The 14,404-nt window shown below is 38.2% G+C and overlaps 1 protein-coding gene across 2 annotated transcripts in view; it reads right to left on the bottom strand.

The window, feature by feature from the left end:
* Positions 1 to 5,264: 5,264 nt before the first annotated feature.
* The window catches only part of QSER1 (glutamine and serine rich 1), a 60,388-nt gene continuing 51,248 nt past the window's right edge, over positions 5,265 to 14,404 (bottom strand). The window contains exons 10-13 of one of the 2 annotated variants that reach the window (XM_084853297.1): positions 11,360 to 11,457; positions 10,766 to 10,918; positions 7,944 to 8,039; positions 5,265 to 6,988 (exon numbers count right to left, since the gene is read on the bottom strand). In XM_084853297.1, the coding sequence (XP_084709423.1) occupies positions 6,848 to 6,988; positions 7,944 to 8,039; positions 10,766 to 10,918; positions 11,360 to 11,457 (488 nt within the window). In that variant the 3' untranslated portion in view covers positions 5,265 to 6,847. Of the gene's footprint in view, positions 6,989 to 7,943; positions 8,040 to 10,765; positions 10,919 to 11,359; positions 11,458 to 12,735; positions 13,497 to 14,404 lie in introns of those variants that run through there. The other variant, XM_084853305.1, reaches the window with a different exon arrangement.

The following is a 14,404-nucleotide window of genomic DNA, read 5'->3' as shown; positions in this document are numbered from 1 at the left end:
AAGGCTGTTCCAGTACAAAACTTATATGTATAATCTCCTCCCCAAAAGAAGCAGTTCCTGGACATTGCCAAAACTTACATTTAAAAGACCCATTAGCTGTATTGCACTACCAGCAGTTACCCATATTAGACAATCCCTTATTAAAAGAGATGCTACAGTGCCCTATAGACATGAAACAAAAGTTTTTGCTGAATAAGACACAGTCTAAAATCCAGGTGGATTTTAAAATGACAGGTGGATGCCAAAGCGGCAATCCACTGATTAGGCATTTTGTGGTGGTGCCCATAGCAGTTTCTTAAATTCCCAAATGTACCCACTGGTCCAAAAAGGTTGGGGACCCCTAATATACACAGCTTATTACCTCCTACCTCAAAAAGTTGCAGCCTGGTTCACTGAAGATCTTTACCAAGGTCAAATTTCCCTTGAGAGCCAGCTTCTATTAGAAAATAAAACTACAGTCAAGCTAGGTCACAGAATAGAATAGAATCATAGAATAGTAGTAGGGTTGGAAGGGGCCTACAAGGCCATTGAGTCCAACCCCCAGCTCAATGCAGGAATCCAAGTCAGAGCATCCCTGACAGATGGCTGTCCAGCCTCGTCTTGAACGTTTCCAGTGTGGAAGCATGTAGTCCTCCAGATGTTGTTGAACTGCAACCCCATGAGTCCTAGCCAACATGGACAATAGTGAGGGATGATGGGAGCTGCAGCCAAAACAACATGTGGAGGGCCACACGTTCCCATATCTGGTAAAGACAGTGTTCCTAATTTGCTGCTAGATAATGTAATTTTAGCCACCAGTGTTTGTAGGACACTGTGACATTCCCACAACTTTCCTATGACATTCCCACTGCTTGTCACTGGTTCCCACCCATAGTTTACACTGACTATCAATGGCTCCCCAGGGTTTCATAGAGGAATCTTTTCTGGCCTTATCTGGATATTTTATTTCTTTAATTTACATTTGTATAACGCTCTATAACAAAGTTCTCTGGGCAGCTTACAATAAACATAATAATTTAAATACAAAATAGAACAGAAAACCATGAAATCAAAAGCAAAATAAAATACATCACAAAACTCACAGCAACTCCCAAACTAAACACACAGATTATTTAAAAGCCTGGGTGAATAGTGTCTTTACTTGGTACCAAAAAAGACCACAGGGATGGCACCAGGCAAACCCCTCTGGGAAGGCTGTTCCATAACTGGGGTGCCACCAAAAAGGCCCTCTCCCTGATAGTTACCTGCCTCACTTCTTTTGGTCTATAAAGATCTTAATATTCTGGTAGGTACATATGGGAGAAAGAGGTCTTTCATGTAATCTGATCCCAAGCAATTTTGGGTTTTAAACTTTAAATTTCACCCAGAAACGGACTGGGAGCCAGTGAAGCTGACAAAGCCCATGTAATATGGTCAAACATCCCAGTTTCAGTTCAGTAATATAGCGGCTCTATTTTAGACCAACTGCAGTTTCTAACTGTTTTTAAAGGCAGCCCAAGATACAATGCACTGCAGTAGTCTAATAGTTTTATCAGCTGATAAAAGATGCTTCAAGATGCCAGAGACTGAGCCTGGGACCATCACAAAAACATGTGGCCTGCCCCTGAGCTACAGACAGTTCAATAAGCCTGTACCTAAAGCTAACACCTGGTCAGAGGTGGGCATGCTCTTGGGCTTCTGTGAGGATTGTGATCACTAACCATTTGGTCTCTTAAAAAGGGTAAGGTTTGGACCATCACACTAATGGAGTACTAATTTAATAAATGATTAGAACACATTTGCCATAGTCACTAGAATTCTTTCAGACTAAAGCTGACTAATTCTTTCAGAGTAAATAACAAGCAAACAGTATTTTGAAAAAGTATTTTCACTTTAATGAGTTTAGTAACATCAATCCAACAATACAAAAAATTGTGACTTTTTCATAACTCTATACACTGTTGTGGACCACCTGAAAATGGACTAAAAAGCATCTCTCATTAGTCCCAGCCTAATTTTTGCAGTACATAGAGGATAGGTATTACCATGCATTTGTGAATGACATTTGAACATTAACTTAAATAGGACGATATATAGAAGGATGTGCACTGGATAATATACAAAAAAGTATGTTAGCGTATGATGCCAAACGTTAAATTGTCATCAACAAAATCGAAGTTACTATACACTGATTTTCAATTTCCTAAGAGTTTTGGCTTGTTCATTTTTAAATTATTTTAAATAGTAGTAAAATTTTAAATATTTAAAATATATTTCCTCTATGAAGACTGTTTATTGGAAGACGGTTTATGAGTTTCCTTTTTAACATATATTACTTAAAGCAAAACCAAAATGATACAACGTCCTGGTAAAGAAGGCTGTACAATCCAGCTATATCACTGGATATAGCTATATTATATAGCTATATTCTATATTTCAAGATATAGAAGCTTGAAAGGAAAAGATCAGAGGATATACATCTTGGTAGACATCAGAACACAAAACAATGCCAATCTAATGATGCCAAAATTTAGAGTTTTACACAGTGCATTAATTTGTTTGCTTGCTCTTATTGATATCATTTTCTAAATTATACCAATGGGTCAATTCAAATGTCAATTTTTAGTGGGTACTGAACATCTGAAAATCAATGCAACTCTGCAGCCAGTCAGTTCCATTCTCTTGTGATATTATGGTAGTCTTGCATATACAGTATGTGCTGAAATATTCAAATCAACTATACCCCAATTCTAAAGTAGAAGCAACTCCCAATGTTTTCAAGATATTTAGTTGAGGGCTTGAGCTGTGAAAATTCTCTGAGACTCTTATTGTGAGTGTGCTGACAATTCTCCAAAGGACCTCCAGGATACACTCAAAACTATTTGTAGGAGGCCTTGGAATGAAAAATACAGTACACAGTAATCTAAGCTGTATATTTAATGGCCAACTTTTATGTGGTGTCCCAACATATTTTTAAAAATCTCTATCAAGTGAGCAATCAGCTATTTATTTCTCAAGTAGGATTGCTATTACTCTATCTCCTGAATGCTAACATTCAGTTCAGGAAATATTATCTTGACTGTGGCCATAATTTTGTCCTCCTTTCATGTGTTGGCATAAGAAACCTAAAATCCTCATTTACATTTTGCACAAATGGCATTTCCTCTAAAATTGCTGCATTTTTAATACCTCCAAAACACACACGCCTAGCACAGTGACGCCTAGCACAGTGTTGCCTAGCACAGTGGGTTTCTACATGTTTCAGAAAATGTTGGGGTTCCCTGGAAGCTTATTAAAGGTGCCACAATGAAAATATTAACTGTGGACAATTGTGCCTGAAATATTGTTACTAACCCACCCACTCACAACCTTTCCCTGCAATGCACAGCCACAGAAGGCACTGGGTGTGTTACAAGATGCATTCTCAGTTCACATAGGACTTTGATTGAGGTCCAATAGGCCACACCAATGCTCTGCATAAACTGTGTAGTCCAGAACAGACCCTTTTGCAATGTACAGAAGTGCCATTAAAAGAAATTCAAGAGTGGACAAGTTGATGTGAAAGAGGTCTCTGAAGGTAGAAAGTCTGAACATCACTGTTCCAGCAAAACGCAGAAGGTTCTTTTGTGTTCTGCTTCCATAGTCCTGAGGAGCTTCTTATATATCCTTTACTTGATAATAATTGCCATCTACCCACCCTAAGAATGAAACAGAAAGTTGACAGTGAAATCCTATACATGTCTACTCAGAAGTAAGTCTCACTGATCTCAGTTAGGCTTACTCTGAGCGAAGTAGTTATAGGATTGTAGCCTGAAACTACATGCATGGCAGAGTGCAACCCCCTGGCTTTTTTGTTCCAACTACACCAATATGCTTCTTTAAAAAAATGACTTGGAGGGAGCAATCCTATGGTCACTGGACAGTGGCTAGACGGCCACAGGATATCGTGTTATCCGGGAATCGACCTCGGAGCATGGGAGAGAGAGGAGGAGAACCGACCTCCTCTCATTTCTGCGCTGCCTCCGAGGCAGCACAGAACAGCCCCATCCTCTGTGCTTGCAAGAGGAGTGCAGAGTGGCTGAAAAGGGGAGTGGCTGGGAGCAGTCCGGGGCGGGTGGAAATGCCTGTACAACGCATCCTATGTGTCGTACAGCAGCCTCCTTCCCCACTCCGTGCTCCTGTGGCTGAACACCTGCAATCGGCTGCCTAGCCAAAAATGCAGGGCAGGAGAAGCGTGGAGGGAACGATCCCCTCCGTGCTTCTCCTGCCCTGCTTTGGATAGGCAGTCGCCTCCAAGTTCAGAGGCAGCCGCCTATCTGGATAGGACTGCACTCAAAGAGTCTAAGTTTGGGGCATTGTTTGAAATGACAGGCCTCTGAAAGTTTTACCTGTTAAAAGAGGAACATAACATTTAAATAATGTTAAACACTTACTTGTGTTCTTTGATTGCCATCTCACGAAGGGGCCATGGTTAGTTAAGTTCTAACTTATTTCATATATTAATGAGCCAATCCTGTTCACCCTCCATGTGTTCCATGAAAATACATTTTATACATAAGCTTGTTGAGATGTATATTAATTTGTTGCAGAAGAACTATTTTTGGTCTACATTTAATGACTAGTTCTTCTGAAGTTTAATTCCAAAATAAATATGGCTGCTCTCCCTTTTACCCTCCTCCAAACAAGCAGGTTATTTGTATGATGCTCTTAAGGGCACTGCATCATATTATAAAAGGAACTTTCTAATCTCTTCCTAACACATAAAGTACTCTTACAGCACAATCCTAGACATGTCTACTCAAAAGTAAGTCCCAATGAATTCAATGGAATTTGCTACCAGATAAGTGTGTAAAGGACTGCAGCATTAGTGAAGGGTAAAGATGTACATCCATTTCCAGGAAGTGTGTCTATGCTGAGGTTTCCAAAATAATTCAGCAGTACTGGCTTCTTCCTTGCAGGTAGATGTAAGACTCAAACGTTTTTAGGCAGAGGATCAAGATGAAGCCCTAACACTGTATAACTGTAAGAACATTAATTTTCCTACAGGACCAGTGGAAGTACAGCATACTTACAGTCACAGTAATAGAACCTGGCTTTTTCAAGGCAAGTGCAGTATGAAGAAACCTTTAAGACAAATACCAACAGAGAAATTTACGAAATTTTTCACTGAGTCTTTCTTCCCCTCAGAAAAATGAAGTAAGGAGTACCACATCCAAAAACATGAACCAATCTTTTGAAAATGAAGAGGTTGTTCAACAAAATAAGAGAGCTATCAAGATAAAAATGCTGTCCTTAGATATTTTGAAATCCTAGTTTAATTGCTCATGATCACAGCCCTTCATTATACTTTACAAATCTAAGGTGCAATGAACATATATGTACAACTAAGGAGAATACACCATGCTACATACAAGAATATCCTGGTTGGCTAGTGAGTGAGGAATCCTGTTTTCTTGGCTGAAATTAAGGCACTAAGTGGCAGTGAAAAGACAAATGAATTATTTGTATATATTATCTGACAAAAAGTACAATACGTTCAGTCTTTTCACAAATCCAAGCAGAGGACTTACACATTTTGAATCAATGACTGAGGTAAGGCATCCTGTTGGATGAAGAAACTTTCCTATTGATTTGAGCTTAACACATTTGTAGCCTAAGTGCGACTACTGGTCCTACTGATTAAAAGTAACTCAGCAGAGAAAGACAACTACAAAAGTATGTCTGAGGATTTGAAAAGGCACCGAGAACAGTTCTGCCATTACCAGTTCTAAAAAACATCAATGTTGGCTGTGTTTAACACTGCATATAGTCTATTCAATCATCAATCCTCATTGTCCAGAAGACAAATATAGTAGCTGTTCATTGAAACTTTCAGTTAATCAAGCCTCTTTAGTAAGAAATTTATTTCCATGTATCAGAAAATAAAATGCAGTGTTTAAACACAACTATACTTATAAAGCAAACTTATAAAGTCTAGTATGTCTTATTCCTGGTTAACACTGAAGCAAACCTGTAAAAACAAAAGGATTATCTCAAGATATATAGTTTACAATATGAAATTAATATATAAAATGAACAGGATTTATGGAAAACAATGAGAAGTGTATTACAAAGATACATGAAACAATTTTAAGCCACAATATTTTCTCTGTGAAAAATACAACTATTATTGAGATAAAATGTACAATTGATTTCTTTCCAAAGGGGAAAAAAGCACAGTATAAAGGAAAATATGTTTTTCTTCAAAAAGCAGGGAAAATAGTTACGGTCATTGTTTTTCATTACAATATAATTTGACACAAAATAGCAGTCATAGGATTGCACCAACTCCATGTCCAGTCACCTGAACATAACAGCAGTAAAAGGAGTCCATAAAGCAGAATTTGTGATGGTTATTATTCATAATCAGAATTTCATGTCATTCTAGCTCTGTTTGCAAAATATTCAAGACTCTACTTGTTAAGTCAGACAAATGTAAATATTTATTTATCACTCAGACTCTTCTTAGTGTTCAGAGTCAGAAAAGGCCATGATATTCTAAGTGTTATTTTCATCATAGCCAAAAATATATATATTTAGTGCATGCTTTGATCATCTGTGAAAAATAAACCTAAGTTATTTCAATACAAGAGTTTACAAAATAGAAAAAAATCATACTTCAGGTTAAAAATGCAGTGAGGTTAATCTGTAGTTCCATTTGAATGGCAGCATAATTTTTCCTTATCAGAAGCCAAGGAACCAAGAACACAACAAATTCTTCTGACTTAGAATAGAGTCTGGCATGACCAGCCTAACCAGAGCTTCTCTGACCTTTCAGTTTCTTTTGATGTGTGTCATAGAAAAAAAGTGAGATTTGTGGCAAAGTTTGTTATGAACATTTCTGCTGTACATGATTCAAAAGTTCACCAAACTTCTCAAAGAGGTCTTCTACCCATTTTGTATTTTTCATGCATTGCTGTACAATCTGCTCCTGGCCTAGATCTGCATTCTTCTTTTGAACAGAAGAAATCTATTTAGAGAACAAAGAAAACAGGACACAATTAGTTTGTTAATATTTACAGGTTCTCAATACACTCAGTAGTCAGAGGTCTTAAGTTTTAATTCCATATCCTCCCACCATTTAAGGGAATATTTAGTTCTATTTTGTGACTGATAGACAACTTCAGTATAAATAAAATGAAGTTCGATGTTAATGAGGAAATTTCCAGCCCACCAGGAATCTGTTTCTTGACAGAGATATATAGATATAGATATAGAGAGAGAGAGTAAAAGCAGCCATGTTGAGAAATTGAGAATTAGATTAGGTAGTAGCTTTTGGGAAGGGCTGTAACCCTTTCTACCCCCACCCCCCCCAGCTATTAGCCTCACTGGGGAAAAGAAAAAATGGTACTCATATTGTGCATTCTGTTTCATGGTCATAGTGCCACTGCCCATATTGAGTTTGGGCCTCTCTGTAGCTGCTTTTAAGTTTTAAAAAATGTTGGGATATAGAAACATGAATCCCTGGTGCCATATCTGTTTTGCTTCTAAGAATATCAGTGGATTCAATTCCTGAAGGTCAAAGTGCATTGACATAATATATCCTTAGTGTGCAAGGACTAACTTTTCATTCCTAAGAGATACTCTTAGAATTATTGGCAAGTAGTTCCTTTGTCTGAGCTATTCATATATTTGCATTAATTTCAGCCTACAGGAATCGCTGATGGATTAAAGGGACTTTCAAGGTAACTTTAACAATGGGGATATTACAGTATTGCATGTATTTTTGGACATGCACCTGTTCAAAACAGGTTGAAAACCCCACACCACTGTCACCACCAAATCAGTTTTCAATGTTTTAAACTATAATTTTAATGCAATTATTAATAAACACTGAATTGCTTTGATTAATCTGATTTCTGCATTGATTCTTTTGCCTTAGATATGAAACAAACAATTACATCATAAGTTAGAGAAAGATTCACCTCTACTTTACACCTCAGAAACATGTGGTATTTGTAATGATGGAGTGAATGATACAAAGAACACAAAGGTATTTTTTCCGGATCTACAGCAAATTCCTGCAGAGACAAATAGTTATTGTTAGCCACAAAGGTAACTACATACTGTAGCTTTCTTGATAGCAAGATTTTTTTAACCATTCAGAAATAAAATGTACTTGTGAACATATTTATCCCCAAACCATGCGTGAAAATACACAGAATTGCATGTTTTTAACATCAGATTTAACATTATACATGCTTACTCCATTTTGCTTCCTGTACAACATTATTTCAAGTAAATTTGCTAGCTCTTCCAGTCTTTCAGAAGATAATAAGTAGATTAATTCTATTTGTCAATCATTTTAGTATCCTGACCCCTGAGGCAGTAGTGTTCTTCATTTGAGAGACTGCCTGCTAGCATTCACGTTCTAGTTTCTGGGCCAGGTCTAACAGACTGACAACTGTCTGTCCTCAAGCAGAACAGAGCCAGAGACCGCAGAGGGAAAAGGTTTCACTAGCAACACAGTGAAATTCCCACACGTGTCGTGAGCAAGCATGGTAAGAGCCCTTCCCCAATATTCTAAAACTCCATTTTAAGGGAGAACGTATGTACAGGTACTTTGTCTTTTCTGTAAACGGACAACAAGCAGAAACTTCAAGTATGACACTGATTCCTTTGGCAAGTACTAAATGCAACAATGTAGTCTAATGGAGAAAATGTTTCTTAGATAAAGTTAATTACATTTTTGGGGTTCACGAGGGCAACTGTTACAGAACTATAACAGATTAGGAGACCCACAGCAGTTGCTTACAATATTAACCAAAGACCTGTTTTTGTATAATATTAACCACTGTCAAAGAGATGGGAGTACCAGACCACCTTACCTGTCTCCTGAGAAACCTGTACAAGGGTCAAGAAGCAACAGCAAGAACTGGACATGGAACAACCGATTGGTTCAAAATTGGGAAAGGAGTACGACAAGGCTGCATATTGTCGCCCTGCTTATTTAACTTATATGCAGAGTACATCATGAGAAACGCCGGTTTGGATGAATCACCGGTTGGAATTAAGATTGCCGGGAGAATGATCAACAATCTCAGATACGCAGACGATACCACCCTAATGGCAGAAAGCAAAGAGGATCTAAAGAGCCTCTTGTTGAGGGTGAAAGTGGAGAGTGCAAAAGCTGGTCTGAAACTCAACATTAAAAAAATGATCATGGCATCTGGCCCCATCACTTCCTGGCATATAGAAGGGGAAGTAATGGAAGCAGTGATAGATTTTATTTTCTTGGGCTCCAAGATCCTGCAGATGGTGACTGTAGCCATGAAATTAAAAGACTCTTGCTCCTTGGGAGGAAAGCTATGGCAAACCTAGACAGCATAGTAAGAAGCAGAGACATCACCTTGCTGACAAAGGTCCGTCTAATCAAAGCTATGGTTTTCCCAGTAGCAATGTATGGCTTTGAGAGCTGGACTATAAGGAAGGCTGAGTGCAGGAGAATTGATGCTTTCAAATTGTGGTGCTGGAGAAGACTCTTACAAGTCCCCTGGACTGCAAAGAGATCAAATCACTCAATCCTAAAGGAAATCAACCCTGACTGCTCATTGGAAGGACAGATACTGAAGCTGAAGCTCAAATATTTTGGCCACCTAATGCGAAGAGAAAACTCCCTGGAAAAGATTGAAGGCAAAAGGAAAAGGGGACGGCAGAGGATGAGATGGCTAGATAGCATCACCGATGCAATGAATATGGACTTGAGCCCACTCCGGGAGAGAGCAGAGGACAGGAAGGCCTGGCGTGCTATGGTCCATGGGGTCACGAAAAGTCAGACACGACTTAACGACTGAACAACAACAACCACTGTCAAATATGAAAGCTATTGTTCCTTACAATGGCAAATACTGAGTTTTAAAAGGCTGTAAGATGCCAGTGCATACGCAGCCACAGATAAAGGAAGAGAACACAGTCACTATGGCCCATGACAGTCTTGGAACTAGTGAAGAGGGATCCTTGCAGTGCAATCCTATGCATGTTTACTCAGACATAAGTCCCGTTGAGTTTAATTACTACAATGTGAGTGTGCGTAGGATTGCTGCCTCAGAGGACCTGCCCCCAAAGTGGTGTAAGTGTAGGTCAGCACTCCTAGCTCAATTATAGGGGAGTGACATACCTTCCATTGTTGACTCACTCATAGGGCAGAATCCAATGGGGTGCTTATGCCCCTGCTGATTCTCTTTACACCCTGCCAGTTCCATTGTTCAAGCAGCACCCACTATTTGTGCAATGGCGATTCAGCATTTCAGAGGCAACCCGAAACAAGTGAAAACACTTGTTTCTGGAAGAAGACAGGTCGGCAGAGCTCGCATTCTGTTCATTTCAGGGCTTCCCCTAAAAAGTGCTAAATCTCCTTTGCATAAGTGGTGGGTCCTGTTTGTACAACAGAATTGGTGGGACCAACTGCTTGCGAAAGGGACTAGGTAGGGTTGTAAATGCCCTGTTGGATTCTGCCCATATAGCCATTTTTCTATTATCCACTCCAATATATTGACCTTTTTAGAATACAGTTGGTTACTGGCCTTCAAAAGATAAAGACCAAAGGAAATTAAACAAATCAAGTTATTTTTAAGATACTGTTACATAATTTGGGACCAATTGTTTTTGAAAACATGTAATTGAAAAGCATCAGTTTTAGTCCAACGTTTAGAAAATACATGAAAAGCGCTCGAGTAAATCCTGCAATTGGTGGTTGCTTTTCATTAGAAACGTGGCAGGATTAAAAAAAAAAGTTACACACACATACCTGTGCTAATTTTGTGGTTGCTTTAGAAATCTTCAGTGTTTTCTTGTTATAAGCTTTCCCATTCATTTTTATTCTAGAAACTGCACTCACCCCCGTTTTTGTTTTAGAATCACGAGTGATTATTGTCAGTTCAGGAAAGCTTTCCAAAGCAGCCTTGAAACAGAGCATAAAAACAACAGATTACAGATTGTGCAAAACTTAACAAAACAAAATTTGTCAAATTAATGTGCTAGAAAATTAACTAGAAACATTTAATAAAACAAACATAAAAAGCAAAACAAAAGCAATTTATGAAAGAGAAATTACTGTTTCCAGGTCTTTAAAAAATGCCTGGAAATGATCCAATCCATAGACTTTACCTGATTCAACTAAAGATAGAGATTCATATTATGCTCATTGATGTGTACAAGAAAGCTCTCTTTCAAAATGCAGGATCACAGATAGTCAACTTTATTGGAGGGCATATAAAATAGAAATACAACAGGAATTTGTATAGCCGCTTATTTGCTTTGCATTACTTAACAACTTGCCATAAAGATTTCAAGTAACGGAAGAACTGTGAAAGACGAATAAAAGCATTTTAAATATCAGTACCTTGAATGAGCGCTCTAAACGTAATTTGGAAAGCAGCCTTTTTCGATTATCATTCAGCATGCCATCAATTTTTCTCATGTGAGGCAAAAGCAGCTCATCTGAAAAAGAAAATGTTATATATGCATTTTATTGTTTTCATTGTATGTTGTAGCAGTATGACCTTTTGGTGATATTTCCATCCTGATATCTATTTGGTGAAGGGTGATTTATAAATATTTAAATTAATAAATGCAATAGTACAAGTCCCCCAAATGTGGCATTCAGCACAAAGAGGCAGCAAGATATGACATCTGTTGTTTGCATACTTTGTGGAAAGGATTTGGATATGCTAACAGTTTGTAAATGTATCACATGAGAAATTTACATCATACCAGACAAACTGGGTTACTATCATACCACAGTTGGATATAGGAACAACATGGCTAGAAAAAGTGTTCAATGGATGATGATGACTGAAAGAGTACAGGTGCAACGGATTAAAAAAATACCCAAATCTAAGAAATGATCCATCATTTGTACATCTCTACTAAAATTAGTCTATATCAAACCACGTACATCAAGCCAGGAGCACAGAGAAGGCTCAAGTAAGGTGCACCATGAAGGTACTATAGAACAACAAACAAGTTCAGTAATATACCCAGATAACTCAACCAAATAAGCTGATCCACAAAGGCAAGAGTCACCACCAGTCTGATCATAATTCCTTCTTGATCCCAAATATAAATAATCCCCATTGTGAGTGAAAGCAAGAAACCTGCCACATTCTACAAATAAATTACTTCATTAGCACTGCAGGAGCAGTGCAGCCTTGTCCACTATCCCTGCCACCTGTTGTGGCCACTCTGTATACCTCAGGAGTAAGAAACAAACCCCACATAACCTTCGGAAGAAAACACAGATATTTGGCTCATAAACCAACACAAAAATAAAAGTAACCACTCATCCGTGAAACTGCAACCAACTGTATATTTGCTATACTCAGCAAGGCAGGTATTCTTTCAAAACTAACACTAAATCCACAGGTACACTATAAAGCAGCTACTACACTGCCCAACACTATTTTCTATAAGGCCTTCTGTATAGGATGGGGGGAGGGAGGCTGCAATTATATTGTTTCTTCTCCATTTTATTAGCTATGCGTAGAAAAAATTAGTCTAAGAATCAAATTCATTTTATCCTATTCTGAAACACTGGATAGTCTTATTAAGCGAATAGGTCCGTATGGTTTTTTGTGCATTTTATTGTGGATGAAAATACATATTCCTTGAAATGTGTTGCATTTTACAAACAATATTTGTTTTACCATTTTTTTAAGGTTACTATGAAGCTGACTGAGACAGCGTGACCAGGAAAACATTTATTAGAGACAGGGAGATCCTATTTCATTTTCTTTATTAAGACATGTTTTATTTGTGCTGAAATACAGAAAGCTGACAGAAAGCTTTACAGCAAGTTAAATCAAAGTTAACAAGCTACATAAAACAGATTGAACTTGACATCATTTTAATAATCTCCCAAGTTATAGTCATATTCCATTTTTTTAAAGGCATCCCTTTCTTCAAACATATCTTCCTTATTGCTGTCAAGTCTCCAGTTCTCAATACCTTTAGTAAGAGTATATCGTTCTTTAACACAGGGCAATAAGTGTTTTAATTCCTATAAGTAATATCACTTGGCATGTAGAATGGAGTGTTGGTCAATGGAACCAAGATCCCTCCCTGCTAAAGGTATCTAATATTCTCTAAGTGGAGCTGTTATCATAGGCAGAGCAAGAGGATTGCCAGCTGAAGTAAAAGACTGATGACTGGATTGCAAAGACTCTAGTCATCTAGACCTGTCCTTCACTTACAGCCAGCTGGTACTCTATTAAAGAAAAATGATTTCTCTGCAACTAGCTGATCTAGGATCTCTTCTTCCTAGTCTCTCCATCTTCTTCCAGTTCTTCTCCAAAGCATGCTTCTTCTTTTCCAGAAAGAGATGACCTTGCTCACAGCAAGGAAATGTGATTTTCTGGTATCCTGCATTTCCTAAAATGTCTAGCAGGAAGGAAGCCCTGCTTAGTGCTGAAAAAGATTTGGGAACATCAGGGGGATGTAAGAGGCTGATTTGTGATAAGCCTTCTGACAGGTTTCTAGTGCTGGAAAGAAAATAAAGACAGATAATTATTTTTCTTAATACATACTAGGAACAACTCAGAAAATGAAAAGACAAATAAAACTCTAGACAATAGGTAAGACCTTCTACATATGTCATGGAGGAATTTTGGGGAGAAGTAGGAAGATGGTATGGAATATAAACTAATGGTGCAGATATAAACAGATGTAAACAGAATAACTGGTGAGCTTGTGAATTGCTATTGTGGGTCCAAAGCCAAAAGCGGGGGGGGGGGAGGGGGCACTTCAGCTTCATAAATATTATGAAGTAAAATATGATCTCATGACATTACTTCTTCCCAACTCCCCTCTGTCCTGCTTAAGGGGACACGTATCACAACTTGTTTAAACATTTTTTTTAGATACTTACTCACCTCTGTTGCCACTTTAGTTGCCTTGTTAGTGATATTGTAGGGCTTGCCTTGGTTTGAGAAAATGTTCTGCCTCATATGTTGGGTCAGGGCACACTGCAGTGAATCCTGAAACATGTCTGATTTTTTCTCATCTACAGCTTCATTTTGAATACTACTCAGAAGGGAACATATGCAAGTAGGCCAGGCTCAGAAACATTTGCAACTGTTCATACTACGTAATCAGATCCACTATTGCATTTGAGATCAGTGTTTCACAACATCAAGGGGATTACATTCTCCCCTTCTAAAAGATTTTGTCATCATTCCCCTCAAAATCTCAATGGGCTCTTTCTTCCTGTACTACTTCATCTCCAACCCAACCTAACTGGGTATGTAGCAGTCAAGGACATACAGCCCAGTGCTCTTTTTCAATCAATCCTAGAGGAACATCTTTGGAAAATCCTAAACCTTGATAGCTGATAGGTCCATTATCAGTAAGAAACACATTAGTTTTGCATCCTTCTGCTGGTATTTCTCAC

Source organism: Heloderma suspectum, chromosome 1, assembly GCF_057233095.1.
Source record: "Heloderma suspectum isolate Gila_16-S chromosome 1, 16-S_ref, whole genome shotgun sequence".
Lineage (NCBI taxonomy): Eukaryota > Metazoa > Chordata > Lepidosauria > Squamata > Helodermatidae > Heloderma > Heloderma suspectum.
The sequence above is the reverse complement of the archived record's forward strand: the minus strand, read 5'-3'. Positions and strand labels throughout refer to the sequence as shown.